The sequence below is a fragment of the Lycium ferocissimum genome, chromosome 9 (genome assembly GCF_029784015.1).
Source record: "Lycium ferocissimum isolate CSIRO_LF1 chromosome 9, AGI_CSIRO_Lferr_CH_V1, whole genome shotgun sequence".
Classification (NCBI taxonomy): domain Eukaryota; kingdom Viridiplantae; phylum Streptophyta; class Magnoliopsida; order Solanales; family Solanaceae; genus Lycium; species Lycium ferocissimum.
Window position 1 is genome coordinate 26,484,345 of NC_081350.1, and position 20,037 is coordinate 26,504,381.

At 33.4% G+C, this 20,037-nt stretch overlaps 1 protein-coding gene across 2 annotated transcripts in view; it reads left to right on the forward strand.

Moving 5' to 3' along the window:
- Positions 1-16,915: 16,915 nt before the first annotated feature.
- Positions 16,916-20,037, forward strand: part of LOC132030047 (uncharacterized) — a 28,031-nt gene continuing 24,909 nt past the window's right edge. Inside the window, exons 1-6 of one of the 2 annotated variants that reach the window (XM_059419517.1) lie at positions 16,916-17,065; positions 17,163-17,357; positions 17,743-18,040; positions 18,145-18,213; positions 19,293-19,430; positions 19,580-19,697. In XM_059419517.1, the coding sequence (XP_059275500.1) occupies positions 17,173-17,357; positions 17,743-18,040; positions 18,145-18,213; positions 19,293-19,430; positions 19,580-19,697 (808 nt within the window). In that variant the 5' untranslated portion in view covers positions 16,916-17,065; positions 17,163-17,172. Of the gene's footprint in view, positions 17,073-17,162; positions 17,358-17,742; positions 18,041-18,144; positions 18,214-19,292; positions 19,431-19,579; positions 19,698-20,037 lie in introns of both variants that reach the window. The other variant, XM_059419518.1, reaches the window with a different exon arrangement.

Genomic DNA, 20,037 nt, shown 5'->3' on the forward strand with positions numbered 1-20,037 from the left:
ATAAATATAAATATAAAGTAAAAGAAATGCCTACATATAGGTAAAAAAAAAAAAAATCAGAAATTCTAAAATTTCATAATACAAATATAAAGTAAAAGAAATGCTTAAATGAAAAAAATCTATAATAAGCAATAAATGAAAAAGGACAAAACGAGAGCGCAACAAGAAGCAAGAATATCTAGCAAAGAAATGACTATTTTTTAGGTTAATAGATAAGATCAATAGAAGAAAGCAGGGGGAAAATAAAATGCATCGAAAAATTAACTAGGGTTCCGGGTTCGAGTTTGGGTATGAAAAAATTCCTGGTAGGGAGCGCTTTTTTCGATTGGCCCCTATCCGACGCGAATCCGGATTAATCGAGCTCTAATGAGGGTTCCGGACACCGAATAGAAAAAAAAAAAAAAGGATAAATAAGGTAGAAGTTTCGACAGCTTTTGAAAAGTAGACTATAAGATCAAAAAGTAAATTTGACTTCATAAAATAAGGTTAGGACCTAGAAGTATTTAATTGAAAAGTTTGACATTTTATATGAAATATTTTTGAGGACTACAAAAGGCCTTTGATTTTCCCTTATATATAGTAGTACGTAAATTGGCTTATTATTTTTATTTTAAACTTAAAATATGAAATTTGAAACTTTAAAAATAAGTTATAAATCTATTCAAGTTTTTAAAAGTTTGACTCAAAGTTTCATGAATTGGGTGTCTAATTGCTTTATTTTAACAATAAAGGCACATGTGATATATAAGAATTAGACACACGTTATAAGTTCGAATTTTCTTTTGGATTAAATTTGATATCTAAGTTAGAATTAGAGAACATCAATAGGGGTCGATTCTTTTGGAAATTTTGAACTTATGTGCCAACTGAAGTCAGGCCAAAATCCATAGAAATTTCTCAGAAATCATTTAAAAAAAAAAAAAGGTGATTGCCTTATAGGCATCAGATGTACAAACAAATTTCATTTCATTATTTCACCTTTCTAGAGTTGTGTTCAAAACTTCAATTCAAACTAGCATGATTTTGAAGATTTGGTTTCCTGTTTGTGCGAGACATACATGAACTAATGGTCTAAATTACCATTATTATAGTTGGCATTGGCCAAGGAACGCACAAGTTCCTTCCAGAATCCAGATGATAAATTTGTAGTGACATAATGTACCCAAAAAAAATAATCTTAATGTTAGTTCCGTTTTAATTTATTTTAGATGAGTGTTTGGATGGAGGTTTGTGGAGTATTGTATGCGCACGAAATCATCTTCAAGTTTAGGTTTTTAGTTTTATTTTTAAAAAAATAAAACACCAAAATATAAATTTGGAAACAAAACATTTTTTTTAAGAGAAAAACAGATATGTCCAAATAAAAAACTACATTTTGTCAATATAAATAGGCTATTTGTTGTTGGAAATACATACAAGGCGGAAGCAATCAAAAACAACTTGCGAATAAAATAGATAACATTCTAACAAATTTTGATCAAACATATAATCAGAAAAATACCTTTTGAAGTGTGAGTAGTAGAAAACGTTTTAGTATGAAGCACGTTACACTCTTACTGGAGTTTTGTGATGCGGATTTGGATTAATCAGTCTAATAATTTCAAAGACACTTAACTTAAAGAAAATGGACTTTTCGTTTCCTTTCACCTAAAACTTTTATTTGATCTTAAATGTTTGAATCATTGAATGATGCATATGATACATTTAACAACAAAAAGTTGCCACTCGTGAGGATCATGAATTCATAATGGTAAGGTACACGCCAGTATAATATTTGTGTGTGCCCAAAATGCCAAAAATACACCTAATGAAGGAAATAAGAAAATGGGATTGTGAAGGGCACATGGCGAAAGCTATGAACATGTGTGCTTACATGCGCTATAACGTATATATTGACACTAACTCCTACTTATTGCCTAATTGCCTTTTTTGTATTATCAATTGACAATTATCACCATAAAGTATGTTCCAATTGACTCAGCATCTACATACTATCAATTGTCTACATACATTTTATAAGGCTATTATAGTATTACAGATATAAGTTGACTAAGATGTCCTTTTCTTCCGGTTTGGATGTCAAGTTGATCAAGAATTTTTATTTTCTTCCTTTACTATTGGTTATTTAGACATTTAACCTATATATGAATTGAAAGTATAATTTATGTAAGAAGGGCATAAGTTTTTTAAAAATTTGAGTAGGAAGTGTCTAAATAGGAATATTTTATCACATGTTCAATTGTTCAATCAAAATAAGACATAATTCGAGTGTCTAAATGAAATTTACTGACAAATTTAAGAATGTGTCAATATATTCCGCTTTATTTTTAGCATGCATGCACGATGTCACTCTTTGTAATATGTTGGAGATCGGAGTGACTACTTGTTATTCAGTATTGGTGTCTCTTCTCGTTTAATTAAGCCAAGCAATATATATATTAGTAATTAAAATTACACTTTATAAAACAATGGATAGCATGCTCATAAGGCCCAATTTTTATTTTATTGCAAATGCATAATGTACTTAACACGAAGGACATTTAAGTGGTTCAATAAGCAAACTTCACTTAATGTAATTATTCAAACCTGACAGGGCATCAATGTAATTATAAGAAGCCTAAGGAGGTTAAATCAAAAGCTTAATAATGCCAAAACTTTTTTTTTAAAAGTATTCCCTGATTTTAGTTTTGGATCATGGGGCAGCTTTTAGGAATAAAGTGTTTTTTTTTTTTTTTTTTTTTTGTGTGTGGGAATTCATAGATCCAAATTGAATATGCGGATCCTCTTGTTCAGTACTGACGTGGATCCAATTCTTTTGTGTCGACCAGTACAGACCCCATTTCTTTGTTATTTGCCTTCGACAAGTTAAATTAATTAGTTTGGTTGGGGTTTATTGTTTTCCTTCTTTCATTTGTGATTAGAAGGAGAAACGGAATTTTAAAAAATCTGAGTACTTAGTTCACCAAAATACCATGCATATATTATATAGGTATATACTCCAACTGTTAGTGTATAAAATTAAAATGATAAGACTAACTGTTTCTTAAAATTTATATTGAGTAGTTTGACCCCTTTAAATGTGAGGTGTTAATTAAATTCTTTATAAAGTGAACAAAAGAATGTTGTTTCAAAGCAAATATGGTATGGACTCCCTCTGAAATATCACATAATTTTCCAATTAAGAAAAAATTAATAATTTTTCACATGGTTGGTTGGATCAAGTCTTCCTCACAGAGGAAGGGGAATCGACTCATCTTGCCTTTTACTAGACCACTAAAAAACAATTTTTATAAGGTGAAGAATTAAACTTTTCCTAACTAATAAGGAAAACCCTTTTGATAAGCTAGTTTTTCCAATTGCTTAATGGGAATTCTTTTCTTATATGGTTGCTTTCTTATCAAGTTTTTTGACCTATAATGCTATCCAAAATGTATTTTAAAATTATTTACAACATCTAATTAGAATATAAAATAATCCAAATGGGAGATCAAGTCTCTATCAATTAAAATAGTTCCCCTTTGTTTTAGGGGGAATAACAATTGGATCATCATCAATATGCCAAAGTACAAATCCACTTGGGTTGTAGTAAATTAAAAGAATTAAAAAGGCTGAAGATATCTATGTGCAGAAATCACTAGTATGTTGTTCAGCGCTCATACCGCTGAAATCTGATTAGTTGCAACTTCTTGGAAATTAGTATATTTTACTCTGTAATTTGGTGACTGAGATAATGGGTCATGAGAGCATGTTTGTTGACCAGGTCTTATTGTCTTGTTTGGAGTTTAATAAAACATTTTTATTTACAACACCAAAGAGGGTTAGTTAATTATACGAGTACCGGTAGGCGTTTGGACATGAATTTGGTTAAAAAGAGTATTCAAGAATTGAAGTTGTGTTTGAACATGCAAGTCTAATGCAGTTTTATGAGCAATTCTTTTATTACTTGAAAAAGTGGTCAGAATCAGTTTCAAAACTCAATTTCAAATTGGAGCGAAAAATTGACTATAATATACAACTAAACAATTATTTTGGAAAAAAAAAAAATTGTATGTACAAACGAGCCCTCATATGGCGGATAGTTGGGAATTGTTACTATTAATAATTCAGTTTGAGCTTGAACCTGGGGAACAAAAGGCTTAGAAAGTATATTACCGTCCCTTCTATGGCTATTCCGTCGTATATTCAAATTAGTTGGTTCAGTAAATTTCAGATATGGTAGAGTTTTAATGTGCTTTTAGTGGCTTCGTAGTTGACAATGAGTGGTTTCTTGCTGCCAATAAAAGTTATCTCTTCTTTCATATAATTGTGAATCGAATCAATTTTTCATTTTTGTATTTGGTGAAAAATTCTTCACTACTGCATTTCCATTTTCACAGCTACTTTGATTTGCGATACTTGATGATTTGCGATTCTTGAGTCGAGGATCTTTCGGAAACAACCTCTCTACCTCCACGAGATACGAGTAATTAAGGTCTGCTTACACTCTACCCTCTCCAGACCCATTTTATGAGATTATACTAGGTGTATTATTTGTATTTGGTGAAAAATATTAATGACAATTATGTAGCGAGTAAGATTTATTTATACTTCTCTATAGCAGCTTAATTATACATGTTAAATTTTTGAAACAAACCATACGTAGTTTCTTAAGCTAACATTTTGTTTTTGTTTTTCTTAGCCATTTCATAACATTAAAATGTTAGTTATTATAACGTCATATTAGACCTCATTTGTTTGCACTTATTGGAGGTCTGAATCTGAATGGTTCAGATCTTAAGCCATTAAGTGCATTTATTTGCATTAAGATATAAGCACTTATTGGGTCTGAATAGGTCTTAATCATTAAGATCTTGAACCAAGTCTTAATATCATTAAGAAGTATTTTTGTATGAAACTTTTTTATCACCAAAACCCCAACCCCAACCCCAACCCCCCACCTCAACCCCACCCCCACCACTCTCCACTCCAACCCCACCCATCCACCTCGACGACCTACGCACGCCACCCTCCACTCCAACCCCCACTCCCCACCACCACCACCCCACCACCAACTCTAATCCCCACCACCGCACCCCACCACCCACCGCCATTACCCACCACCAACCCCTTCACCCCCAGCCACCGACTCACCCCTTCACCCCCACTCACCACCTACCACGACCACAAAAAATCTCCACCATTACTAGTGAACATAAATGTTTCATTTTTTTTATCAAATAATTTTTTTTATTAAATTTGTATTTATTTTCTAAAATTTAATTACTATTTAATTTGAATTGTATATTTATTATGTTTAAATAAATACATTATGCACATTCAGATATTAAAAAATAAACAGTCTTAATCATTCAGTGTTCAGACTTAAAGACAACATCTTAATCATTCAGATGTGCATTCAGATTCAGACGTCTTAATCTTAATGAAAACAAATGAGGCCTTAGTCTTTTTGTCACGCCCCAAGCCATGGCCTGGGCGAAACACGACACTCGATGCCTTACTGTATGTGACCGAGCGAACCACATAACGTGCTGAATCATCATGAGACATAACATGAGCGGAATATAACGTGAATGCAGGATGAGCCTTTATAAAATGCAATAAGTCATAATACTTAATCAAAATACTTGTTTAAACGTGAGTGTGGAAATAACATGAATGAGCCAAAATGGCTATACGACTCCGAAGGTGTGACATGACATAACTGACTTGTCTAGTCATGAAACCTCTAACATAAGTACGAACATGGAAAACATACTCGGGACAAGGCCCCCGGCAAAGATACCTTAGATGCATAGCTAATCATAAAATAAAGAGTTGACTAAACCCCGAATGAGATGGGGCTCGCCAATAAGCCGATACGAATGTTTGTCCCTGCGAGTAGATGCATCGTCCCGTAAATCGATACTGCGTCGTGAAATGCGGGCCCCCGAGCAATAAAAAGGGACGTCAGCACATTGAATATACTGGTATGTAAAGTAACTGAAAGAAATAACATGGGACATGGAATAACATGATAAGAACTGAAACTGAAAACCTGGACATGAACATGAGCATGAGCATGAACATAGGTACATATATATATATATATAACATAAGTAAAACATGATAAGTAGGGAGAGCATTTCATAAACCGACAACATGATATCACCACGTGGATACGTGGAGTACGGCTACCTCGGGACCGGCGAGCCCCCATACCTTGCCGGGGTATAAGGTGGTAACGTGCACGATGGATCCGTACGGTGTGAAATTAAGGAATTGTCCTAATCGGGCGGAGCGATCCTTGTCCTACGGTGGCTACGTAGTTTCGAGGCTATACGAGCCTTCTCGTGTTCGGTTCGTGCAACTCCCAAAAACATGAACATGATATAATTGGCTAAGAAGCCCATGATTTTCGTGAATTAACTTGTACTTGTCTTGTAATCATGATTTCACGAAATAACTTGTAAACATGGTTTCATGAAATAGCTTGTATTTAGCATGTATGTATCTTGTATCATGGCATGAAAGTAATTATATAATATAGTTGCATGAAAACTTGTAGACATGTAGGATATTCATGAAATAATCATTTTTAGCTAAAAACATGCATGCAAGAACCCATGGAATACAAGATATGGGTTTTCATGGATTACGAACTGATTCTCAATAATCATATGGAGTTATTAAGAACACAATGATATAATAATAGCAATTCATACATAATATAATCATGGACATGGACCTAGGGTTGTCATGAGCATGGTATAGAAACCCTAGTTTTTGTAAGGATTCATACTTTATGGATTTAGAAGCGTGGGGAAGAACAATGATGTTCCCACACGTAGATAGCAACTCTACATACCTGGTAATGCTCCAAACTTGAATTAAAGACTTGAACTTTGAAGAAGATTTCCAAAATCTTGAATCTTGAACCTTGAGATGGGTTTTCTTGAAAACCCTAGTTTTGGAATGATGATTTCTTGTTTAGATTACAAGGATATGTATTAGAATTGACTTGGAATAATTAGAGTAGGCTTACCTTGGTGTTCTTGATGATGGAAGAGGGTAGGAGGTCGTTCTAGGGTTTGAAGGAATGAAAAATAATGATTTGAACGATATGGACGAATATATACTTTGTTCGGAAAATTGAATTTTACGCCCGACAAAATATTGGCCGTATTTTGAAAGACGGGCCGTATTTTGAAATACGGTCCGTATTTTGAAATACGGTCCGTATTCCGTTTAATCTCCATAATATACCGTTGGAAATCTTTGGTACCGACAACTTTCATCGACTTGAAATACGGCTACATTTTGAAATACAGGCCATATTTTGAAATACGATCCGTATTTAACAATGTAGCGTAAACCCCCGTCTTTTGAGTACAACCTTGAAATACGGCCGTATCTTTGGGGAAATTTCAAATTCCCCCGTCGTTCCAAATTCTTTAACTTATCTAGGTTTTCTAAGTCTAGGATCACACAAAACTAGGTTAAAGGTACGGAGTGTTACACTTTCTCTCCTCCAATTGTTGGAGTTTTACTTGCCATATTTGGATTAAGTATTAAATATACTTTTTGCAAGTGATAGAGAAAATTGAGGATTGGGCAATATGATTGGAAAGCGTTTAAATTAATATCTTGGTGTTATGCCTACGCTAAAAGTGACACAATTCAAATTTAAATGGCCTTAGACATTAGATTTTGTATTTTTACTTTTTGTCTTAATTTTTCAGCATATTTTGGAACTTCTGTTAAACTTTCTATATGTGAGCTCCTCACCATTGGATATGACCAAAAATAATTCCTCCATTCTACTTATAGAAGTGGCAAGTTGCTTTAACAATTTGCCTAAAACTGATATTCACCCTTTTCACATTTAAATAGACTTGTTATTATAAATTATTTAATAAACTAAAGTACTTTGTATTCTCTGATGATAATAGTATTATAAATTATTTAAGAAGACAAACAACACAACTTTCTTTTAAGTGGTTTCTATTTAGAAAAATCATCGAGTTTCAGCCTTTTCCTTTCTGGCTAGTTTATTCATTTTCGTTAAGTTTTTTTACACAAGTCTCAAGCAATCACTAGGGATTTTTTTTCAATTCTCGAGTACTGTCAAAGGGAGATTGTCAAGCTTTGATGCCTACTTAAATTGGTGATCTAGCTCTAATTAGTTAAATGGATCAATTTTGATGCTTCTTAAAAATATTACTTGTGACGTGTATTTGCATTGTCTTAATTCATTAAAATACTAATTTGTTATATCTGATTTGAATGGTTATGATAAAAAGAGTTATATCCAACAACCAATTAGGCAATAAAATTTGCATTTCTTGTGAATGTCATTAACATCCAACTGCCCAACTAACTGAGGTTGACCGTGTTGGAGATATTAACTAGATAAATTGGCACTACATGACCATTTGAGAGTCAATATGACAATTTTAGCCCAATTTCTTTTTTTTTTTAATTGTCTATTTAGCTCATTTTACCTATTTTAATAAATTTTCTTGCACCATATAGCCCTCATTAATCTACTTCTTCCCTCCAAATTAGAGTAGAAATCTAAGTTTTTGCTAATTAAAGATGAGGTCTAAAAGAATCAAGCTATTGGAGTGTTTTGAGCTTGGATTTGGATTTGAAAAAGGGCATGTGATCTAACTTGGGCTGAACATGAGCCCATGTCAATAAGGGTCCTGGTTTCCAGATCCAGCCTAAACTAGTTATAAATTGGAAATATTTTTCTTTTCTTTCTTGTAAGATCTGAAAAAAATGCAAATATTTTCCACCAACATTATTAGAGAAAAATTGTTTAGTTTTTGCAAAAATTAAAATACTACTCCAAAAGTGTGTTTCAGTTTCAGGAGTGCTTTTTAGTTTTTTCCAGAACTGAAGAACTTTTCTTTAATGGTATTTGATTGAAAAAGAATTTAAAAAGGAAGAAGAAGAAGAAGAGTCTTCAGATTCTTTTTACACTTTTCGGAACTGAACTCAATAAAAGTATTTGGATTAAATTCTGTTGGGGAAAGTATATGATGGGAAAATACCTTATTCCATTTAGCAAAGATATGATCCCTTGTTTCAACAATTACTTTGTATAAGATGCAGCATTTGTCAACGTGCATCTCGTGCGCTACACATACATTTCATGTTAATTACTAAACATATTTTAATATCACAACACACACAGAGAACTCGTAGGCATGGGCGACTTTAGGTGTAAAAAATGGAGCACGTGAACGCATGGTCTCGCCGTAAAATTGGGTATTTTATATATATATTTTCTAAAATTAGTATAATACTATTTGCTTGAACAAATGCTACAAAAAAAACTAAATAGTGCACTTGGTTGAAGATTGAGTTACTTACCTAGAGGTCTAGGGATTAAGCCCCACTTAATACATTTTTTCCTTCTTTTTCTTAGCAGTGAACCCATGTTCCATCTTGTAGCTCCAAATATACAGGAGCATCAGGTCGGCAAAAAATCAACACATGTGAATACAAAAGAAGATGAAAATGCACGGAACTATAAAAGGAGCGACAAAGTATTTCAAACTCATATCAGCATTATCGGTTCTTCTCAACTTACGGTATCCCAAACTTGAGCCGTTGCATGATGTGCCAAAGCTAAAGTCAGCTATTCTGTTCTTTAATGGTATTTGATTGAAAAAAGAATTTAAAAAGGAAGAAGAAGAAGAAGAAGAAGAAGAAGAAGAAGAAGAAGAAGAGGAAGAAGACGACAAAGAGTCTTCAGATTCTTTTTACACTTTTCGGAAATAAACCCAACAAAAGTATTTGGATTAAATTCTGTATGGGAAAGTACCTTATTTCCATTTAGCAAAGATATGATCCATTGTTTCAACAATTACTTTGTATAAGATAAAACCTTTATCAACGTGCATTTCGTGCGTTGCACGTTCATCTCTTGCGCTACACATACATTTCATGTTAATTAGTAAACATATTTTAAAATCACAACACATATAGAACTCGTAGGGAGTCTCCTCTAGCAAACTCGGCTAAACATATAGTACAATCCCCTGTAGGTCCATCTTAAGAAAATAGAATCAAGGAAAATGTACTAATAATTGCATCCGTGCCAATTGGATGCCTCTTCTCTATAGAAGCATCCTGTAGCTCCAAATCTTTAGGAGCATCCAGTCGATAATAAATACAACACATGTGAATACAAAAGAAGATGAAAATGCACGGAACTATAAAAGGAGTGACAAAGTATTTCAAAATCTATATCGGCATTATCGGCTCTTCTTAACTTACGGTATCCCGAACTTGAGCTATAGCATGATGTGAAGCTAAAGTCAGCTATACCAGCTCTTTATAGACATTGTAAATTATGTATTCGTGGACACATAACACTAAACACGTCGTATTTTTTTCTCTTACGGCAGATCAGTAGTTGAAGACAGGAGCAAGGTTTTGGACTTCTGGTACACCCTGCGAAAGGATAGTGTGTACACCAAAATAGCATTGTATTATTGTCCAACATTTTAAAATGTATTTTTTTTTAAACATAAAAGCTAATTTGGACAGAGGAATACAACTAGGGGTGAGCATGGTACGGTATTTGAAACTTCGGTTTTGTAACTTCAGTTTTCGGTTTCTAACAATACTCTACCATTACCATACCAAAATAATTCGGTATGGTTCGGTATTTCTAAGTTCGGTTTCGGTATTTTTCATACGGTAATTCGGTAACCATAGTTTGTTTGACTTCAACATACATATATACTCATATAATAAAGGATTATGACTTCGACTTTTCAAGGAACGTCTCAATTGTATTAAACTAACACCTTACACATGTAGACATATTCAATAGAAAGTACAAGAAATTTTCTTCGTTATTCAATTACACAAAAATGACATTTGAATCACGATAGAGTAGTCGAAGTTACAAAGTCTAAAAAACATTAATCAAAATTAAGCATAATTCTTAGTCCTGTAAAATTTTACACCAAAAATTCCATTTAGTGAAATCCAAAATCTAACTTGAATGAGATGTATTTTTTTGTACAAAAACTAGTCTATATATTTAATAGTATTAAATATAATATTTATGGATTGTATATGTAGTATAAACTTCAATACGGTATCTCAGTATTCTTTTTATAAATACCGAACACCGTACCGAATACCAAATAATATTAAAATGCATGCCAAATACCGTAATATCGAACCCGCGGTATTAAAAATTTCAGTTTCGGTATGGTATTCGGTATATACCGTACCATGCCCACCCCTAAGTACAACACTAAGGACTTTTTGAAAATCTACCTTGAAATTGGATTTGGGTGAAATTGAGTGCAATTACACAACTTTGATATATTTATATGACCAAGTAATTACTTTATCAATGTGTAATTGAGGGGGAGTAATTGCGTTCCACAATTATCAACGAGGTGTTGTGAGTACAATTCTGTGTATTCTTTGATTCTTCTCTACTAAATTTTCTTCGTGATTCAAGGGTAGTTAATAACGTATTGCTCGAACGTAGAATGATGCAGGCCTCCTTGTAATGTATTTGATAGTCATGCACTTTGATATTTCGAGTTGATCTTGAGGAAGAACGTCTCGTGATCACTTCACCTTTTCCGTTCTATATTTTTACTATTATAGAAGAGCCAGTCAATAAGTGGATCGACATGGTTGCTTCATGTCCATAGTTAATATATACAGGACATCTTTGTCATTTTAATTATCACCTTTTTACTTTGCGTGGTTACGTTTGTAGCCAACACATTGCTATTATTACATGCAGTGGCGAATTTATGTATTGATTTTGGATCACGTGAACACATGGTCACTCGACTAAACTCGATATATTATGTGTATAATTCTAAAAATATATCTAATATTACCTGAAGGAACACATGGTCAAACCAGGCCGAGTGGAGCACTGGTTAGGGGTTGTGTTTATTTCCTCAAGGTTTCGGGATCAAACCCGAGTTCCTGCACATTCTATGCTTTTATTAAAGCAGCCTTTTAACTTTCCTTTTTGTATTTTTTTAAATCCTTTTTCATCTATAATTCTAATTCCCCAAAAGTAAAAATCGTGTTTCTATTTATTAAAGTAGCCTTTTAACTTTTCTTTTTATATTATTCTAAATCCTTTTTTTTTTCTACAATTCTAATTACCCAAAAGTAAAAATCATGTTTCTATTTTATATTACCTTTAATAATTTCCCCCCCTTTATTTCTAGTTACCCAAGTCCCAAAAGGCAAAAGAACAAAAAAAAAAAAAAACATAGCTAATGGTGAACCCATCCTCTTAAAATCCTGGATTCGCTTCTGATTACATGTGTGCATGATATCAGGGGCCCACAAAACATTCATGCATTCTTCTCACTATGTTAGGCCAATTAAACAAAGACTCTTTCATTTTTGACAAACAATTCTTTGTTTCAATATTAGAATATATACTTTCTCCGTTTTAATTTATGTTACACTTTTTAAATTTTGAGAATTAAATTTATAAATTTGACCATAAAATAATAACATGAAATCTATAAGTTTTTTGAGATACAATTTACATGTTTGAAAAATATCGTAAAAGTATTATAAGTCACAATAATTGACAGTTTTAAAATATTTAAAGGCGTTTTGACCAACATTTTAAGATTGATAATTAATAGGCGTTTTGATTAACATTTTAAGATTTATTTTTTTCACTAAAGTGATATGACAAGAATTGCAACTTATAGTACTTTTCGTGTAGTTCGAATGTCTAAATTTAAATTTAATTTTTTAAAATTAATCTAACCTGATTTAATTCCGAAAATTAATGTAACAACCCAACCTACAACTAATACTGTCTGTTTTGAGCCTAGTCCCGTGTGACTTTAAAACGCGTCACTATGGTGTAAGGCCTGCGTACTTATATATCTAGCATCTCTTTTGTATTTTGTCGATGTGGGACTTTCCTCTTACGCTAGGGTGTCACATACACCCCCTCTTATGGACTTAGCGTCCTCACTGAGGTTTGTCCCATCGTATGGGATTTTTTTAGAATTTAGCACTAAGGTTTGCCCAGCCTAAACTCGGTATCGTGACACGGGAGTGACTTTGATACCTATTGTCCGCTTTTGGCCCGCACGTCATTAGGGTGTAAGGCCTGCTTACTTATATACCCAACATCTCTCCTGTGTTTTGCCGATGTGGAACTTTCCTCTTAAGCTAGGGTGTCACATATTTAGAGTTCAACTGAGTGTAGGCATCTTCTTACTTTATCTTCTTCATGTTCATCTTTATTTTCTTCATCTTTTTCATTTTCATCTTTATTTTTAGGCAGAATGGGCTAGGACCTTGGTGTACCTATTGTTTACGTTGGCCTAATTACCCCCACTCGAACTTGAAAATATGATAGCCTGGACCCCCCTGACGAGCAAAGAGCGTGGATACACTCTCTTTAGGCGCGTGGAAGGGTGAAAAATCGAAAAATCGGCTTAAAATTTTTCAACTATTAATTGTAATCAATATATAATGATTTTATTTGATCCAATTGTATTTGTTATTGGTTTTTCTTAATATACATTGCATATTTTATCCCAATTGTGTTTTTTTCTTTTTTGATATGATGATTGTTTATTTCAGCTATGTATTTTTTTTTCCTTTTTTCGGATCCAAATCTAAATAACTTAGTTGAAAGTTTCAACTTGAAATTCTATTTATTTTATTCAAATAAAAATAAGTTTTAACAAAGGTAATGTAGTTTAGACGGTGTATTGTTTACAAAAATATTGTGTATTTTTCTTTTCATGCAAGTAGGCATTTATTTCACTTTATTATTTTTTTCTTCTTCATATTTGTTAATATTTATTTTCTTCATCTTTATTTGTTCTTTTTCTTTTTCATTTATATAAAAATAACTTCATTATCATTATCTTTAGGCAAATAAAAAAATTATAGTCAAAATATTTTTAAGTTCTTTTTTTACCATTCAAATAATTGTTGAACTTAAAAAGTAAAAAATATATATTTTATCCTCTAAAAAATGCCACATGGACAAAAAAATCCATGTGGGCGTGGTTTGACCACCTCCATGGGTTGTCGGCGTGTATCTATATCAAGTTTAGGGGGGTAATTAGGCCGTAAGGTTTCCTTCTTGGGGGGTCCACCTTCGCACTTTTTTTAACTTCTTTTCTTCATCTTTTCATTTTCATCTCCATCTCCACTTTGCGAGAGGTTTCTGTTTAGACTGTGTATCTACATCTCCTTTTCCTTCTTGGCCACCTTCAAACTTTTCTTTTTTGCCATCTCCAGACCCTTCTACTTGAGAGGTTTCTTTGGCCTGAGCCCTCCTCTCGGTCTGAAGATTATTTATCATGCCAACAATGACTTGGAGATTCATTTGCTTAGGGTTTTTACTATCTCTACTTGATGTCACAGTTGATTTCTGTCATTTTCTTTTGGTTGGAGCCATTTATCTGCACATAGGAGATAGACAAATAAAAGTTCAATTGATTTGTGTATCATTTCAAAGTAAATAGGGAAAAAAACTACAACAGTTGATCAAACAAATTCAACAAGTAATAAATAAATTTTTCCCAACAACTAAGGAAGCTGTTGCAACTCTGATGAAGTTGTTGCAGTAGGTGAAGAAGTTGTTGCAACAAATGAGGAAGTTGTTGCAGCAGATTCCTCATCTATTGGAAAAAAATAAAGCAATTGCAACAATTTCCTCCGCAACAACCTCGTCAAGTGTTTTGATTTTTTCTAACAAGTGGGGAATCTGTTGCAACATTTGCTTCAGTTGTTGCAACAACCTCAATAACTGTTTTGATTTTTTACAACAACTGAGGAATCTATTACAACAGCTTCTTCAGCTGTTGGAAAAAATAAAAACAAATGCAAGTCCCTTTTCCTAAACTATACGAGAACAACAAGAGCAATAACAACAACAAAAACATCTATCAGTGCCAATGTACGCTATTTACCGGCACACAGCCATAACAAGTTGAACAAATACACCAAAAAAGAGTTTTTTAAGCATGCAACCTCAACAATTGTTTGCTTTTGTCAAACAAGTGCTGAAGTTGCTGCAACAACTTCCTCAGTTGTTGGAATAAATCAAAAGAAGTGCAAGCCCCTTTTTCCTTAATCCTAGAAGGAGAACAAGAAACCTAAATTTCACAACTAGATACACTATTTACAAACACACAACCACAACATGTTAAGCAAATACATCAAATAAGGGTTTCTTAAGCATGAGACAACAACATAAACAACTTTGAAGAGAAACACGTGTTCTTCTTTTTCTACTTTAACCAAAATCATCATTTACCGTGATTGATTTCAAAACCCTAACCTTATAAGCCACTGTACAGTAGTGAAGAAGAAAGAACAAAACCTGAGAAGTTGCAGAAGCAGTGACGAGAGAGAAGGATGAGAAAAATGCTGAAGACTTTGAGCAGCAGTAAAAATCATGCAACAACAACGAAACAAGAGAAGAGGAGTTGTCCTTGTGGGTAGATGAATAACTGATGAGAGGAGAGAGGAGATAGTTCAATTTTGATTTTTGAAAGAAGTGGGGTCATAGGGCTGGTTGTATAATGTGGGTCTTTTCGTATTTTGCACAGTTTTAACAAGTTTTAAAAATTACATTTAAGACCCATCTAACTTAATCAAAATTTTAAGTGGGTTTTACCTTGGCTCGTCAAAGGTATCACCATTTCTAATTTCAACACTTGAATAGTACCTTTAGTTTAGTTTTCCTATGTTTATATATAGTAGAAATTAATAAAATATAATATAATAACTCCGGGGATTATTAATTTCGAAACTAAAAAAACAAAATGACACATTTGATCTTCTCCAAAACTTCTCTCCTAATTTTCTTTTGTAAAAAGTCTAGATTAAAATTGAAGGTAACCATTTCTTCAGGTTTATCTAATTTAAACCAAATACATACATTTTATATTATATTGGCTTAAAGCATATGCAGCCCCCTAAATTTGCCCTTTTTTTTCTTTTCATTTTGTACCTAAGTGTTGTTATTATTAACCCCCGAACTTGTTCTCAAGTGTGTCTATCAAACCCTCTAAATCCGATTTTTATTAGAAGCAAAAATAAATTGTGGTAATGAAAGTAAATTAGTATTTTAGATGTGTGGTAAGCTATTCTTTAGGTCATGAATGTTTCGGTTTCTTTCTTTCATTTTCTTAAATTAATTAAGAGCTTACTCTTTTTTCCCCTCTCAATTGCTGCTAATCTTAGCTAAAAAATGACATAATTAAATCTGAATATATATTAGCATGTTGCTACATTGAAGATAGAATACTATGTAAGTCAGATTGTGTTTGATAGACACACTTGAGGATGAGTTCAGGGATTCAATAGGAATAAAACTTAGTTGAGGTGCCAAAATGAAAAAAAAGGGACAAGTTCAGAGGGCTGCATATGCATTAAGCCTATTATATTCCATATAGCTCATTTTTAATTCAATAAATCAACCATATACAAATGGAAGTACATCAATTAAATAATCTCATCATTGTTTAATCTTATATTACAATTCTAAAATTATAATTACATATAACTTGTTTACCCACCCTAAAACTCTTCACAGATCAAAGGAAACAGAAACTGATATAACCCACATGGGTAATGGTGAGATTTGTTGGAATCTCTCCATTTATAATCAGAGATTTCGGATTCGAGCTCCCGAAATTACCAATGAATTTCATTTTTCGAGCGCCAACCCCAAAAATGAGTCCTGCAATGCACAATCTGAATTTAGCCGGACTCAAATAAGGGTAATAAATACCGGATGGAAAAAAAAATAATCCGAAATTAGTATGAGGACTAGAACTTCACTCGATGGGCTAAAAGATACTAGTAGAATGGACGTACTTTACCGATGGCTGGAAAAGTGCCTTCACAAATGGACAAAAAACTGGCACCACGTGTCCAAAAATGTACTCACATCTTTCCACTTTCTCAAACTCAATAATTGGACTAAGTTGTGTTTTTATGAACATCATATTCTGTCAACAAGTCACACATTATTTCTGATCTTTTTCACCAGTGTCACTAGATATGGCTAACTCATACTGACGTAGTACGGAGTATATTTTTCTACTAGTATTATTATACTCACTTTTTTTTTTTCTGCAACTTTTTTGTTTTGTCCTTAATTTATTGAGGTTTTGTTTCAGGAACCCATATATGGACAAACTACAATTTCCAAATAGCATTATTATATCACCAAAGTGTCACATTTTTGGTCACTCCACTACTTCTTGCTTTGACAATGTTAGGGTTTCAAATGGGTCATTGAAGAAACCAAAGTTCTTGCATTGTATTAGCCTGCTTAGTTCTGCAAGCACAGCTTGCTTTCATTGTTTGATCAGGTTAATTTTGCTCTAAAGTTTAAATCTTTTTTGATCCATTTTGGTTAAATTTTGATCAGGGTTGGTTTTTAAGTGTTTGTGTAGTGATACTTGAATTTTTTCTTGATTGAATTGCTATTGAAATCTTTGGATTGCATTTCTTAGAAAGTTGTGTACTTTAGTGGTACAATTTTCTTGAATTTCATTGGTTCCAGTGTTTCAATTGAGTTGTTGAGTCTCATGATTGGATAGATATTATTTTTACTCCAGTAATCAAATTTACTTCTTGAGTTGACTGGATTGAAATTTTGCTTGATAAATATGTTTTCCTGCGAGAATTATTGCATGATCATCTATGAAAGACATGTTTTGTGATAAATGTGTGATTCTACTATTTCGGATGCAGAGGGAAGAGCGTTAATAAGAGGTCTACTGGTGCAAGTTTTGTTGTGTCGAAGATGGCTGGAATTGACGGTAGCACTGCAACTTCAGATGTCAGAACCGGGAACATGATTTTCGAACCTATTTTGGAGGAAGGAGTCGTTCGTTTTGATTGCTCTGCAGATGATAGAAATGCAGCATTTCCGAGTTTTTCCTTTGTTGATCCAAAAGTTAGGGAGACACCAATAATGTCTATCCATAAAGTTCCTTCATATATTCCTACTTTTGAATGTGTCATGGGACAACAAATTGTTAAAATTGAGGTAACACTTTCAGACCCTGGTGGTTCACTGCACCTCCTCTTTATGTTAATAATTATAAAGTTTTGACTATGTCACTGATGAAGATTATTTCAACTTCAATTAAGCTTCCACCAGGTACCTCATTCTATGGAACTGGGGAGGTTAGTGGTCAGCTCGAGAGAACAGGGAAAAGGGTGAGTTCCAATACAATTTTGTTGAACAAGTTATACTTTATATGCACTTCTACCTTATCTAATTCTCTTTCCTCCATATTTTATGAATTATATATAGGCTATGAGAATAAGGATTTACAAGAAATTATGCTTATAGAGAACAAACTATCCTAAACATAAAGACCAGTCAAAAACTACTTCCAAGATGAAACTTAGATGATACTGCCAGTCTGATCTCACGACATATCAATAAAAAACTGTTTTTTTGAATCTTTAGCCTTTCACTGCGGAAGCTAAGAGTAGCTCCGCTCTTTAACATGTACATTAGGGACTATACAACAACAGCAACAACTAGGCATCAGTATCTAACAAGTTGAGGTCTGCTATATGAATCCTCATTGACCATGATTGTGAGGATTCGTTGTGAATTGGCTAGTATACATTGGCTGCTAGCAGCTAGCACAGTCCTCCTTTATCTGGATTTGACAAGGGCAATGTGAGCAAGCTCACACAGAGGGAGTTGTTATGTACATTAGGGACTATGGTGTAGAAAGTTGTATTTTGACCAAGACTGTCGGATCATATGTAACGGAAGACCATACATACTTCACATCTTGGAAGATCTTCACTCGTTTTTAACACAGTCCTTGAATTAATTCGAAAAGAAGTTCAAGCTCTGCAGTCTATAACAGATAATTAAATGAACTTCTGGAAAGAGCGTATGCTGTGAACAATCAGCAGTGGACAGCTTGCTAATAACTGGTCAGTATTTTTTATTTTGGGACGGTTGATAAAACATAAATCAAATAAGTGCATTTATTTTTGATGATTTAGTGCTTTGCCAAATTAAAGAAGGTTGATAAAACATAAATCAAATAAGTGCATTTATTTTTGATGATTTTGGTCCCTTTTGGTCCCTTTACTGATGGGAATAAAGCATAATAAGAAAGACCTATGAAGACCAGAAAATAAGAAGAAGAAAGACCTATGAATCCCAAGAAAGTTGACCTTCCAAGAGAAAATCACAAGATGAAAGTGGTTAACAGAGTTGAAAGACCGTGGAGTTAAAACACCTGCAAATTTAATTTTGTTATTTTCAGATTTTGACATGGAATACTGATGCATGGGGTTATGGTCCTGGAACGACCTCCTTGTATCAATCACACCCATGGGTGCTTGCTGTTCTTCCCGGCGGAGAGACACTTGGAGTTCTGGCAGATACACAAAATCGCTGTGAGGTATAGCTACTCTAGTTCCTACACCCATTCAAGCACTTACATTTGTTTTGTGTCTGTCTTTCTGTGTATGTATGTATTTGTATCTACTCACATAATCTTTACTAAGCTACAATTGATGTGTCACTGAATGATTGTTGTCACTTGAGCAGATTGACTTGCGACAAGAATCCAGTATAAAATTTATCAGTCGACAATCCTATCCTGTTATTACATTTGGCCCATTTCCTTCACCAACTGATGTTCTCGTGTCTCTCTCTCATGCAATCGGTAAGTTTCTGCACTATTATGCTTCGTTTTGTTAGTGATATGCAAGATCCTCTTTAAAATGATTTTTCATTTCTGAATAGAAAGTAGTGGCCAGGAGAGGTATCTTTCACTTTGGCTCTTATGACTTTCATTTGGACTTCATAAATAAGTATAGAAAGTCCAACTTGCAGGTCTCAGTCTAAGATAATTATAAAGCAATTGAATTCTGTTTGACAGAGTTGTTCACATGGTTTGTGATGCTTCTTATGTAATGTGATTTTAATAAACTTATATTTTCATTCTGTTGCTGCTTTCTCCATACCACCTCAGGATGTCTCATTTTTTTTAGATAATAACTCAC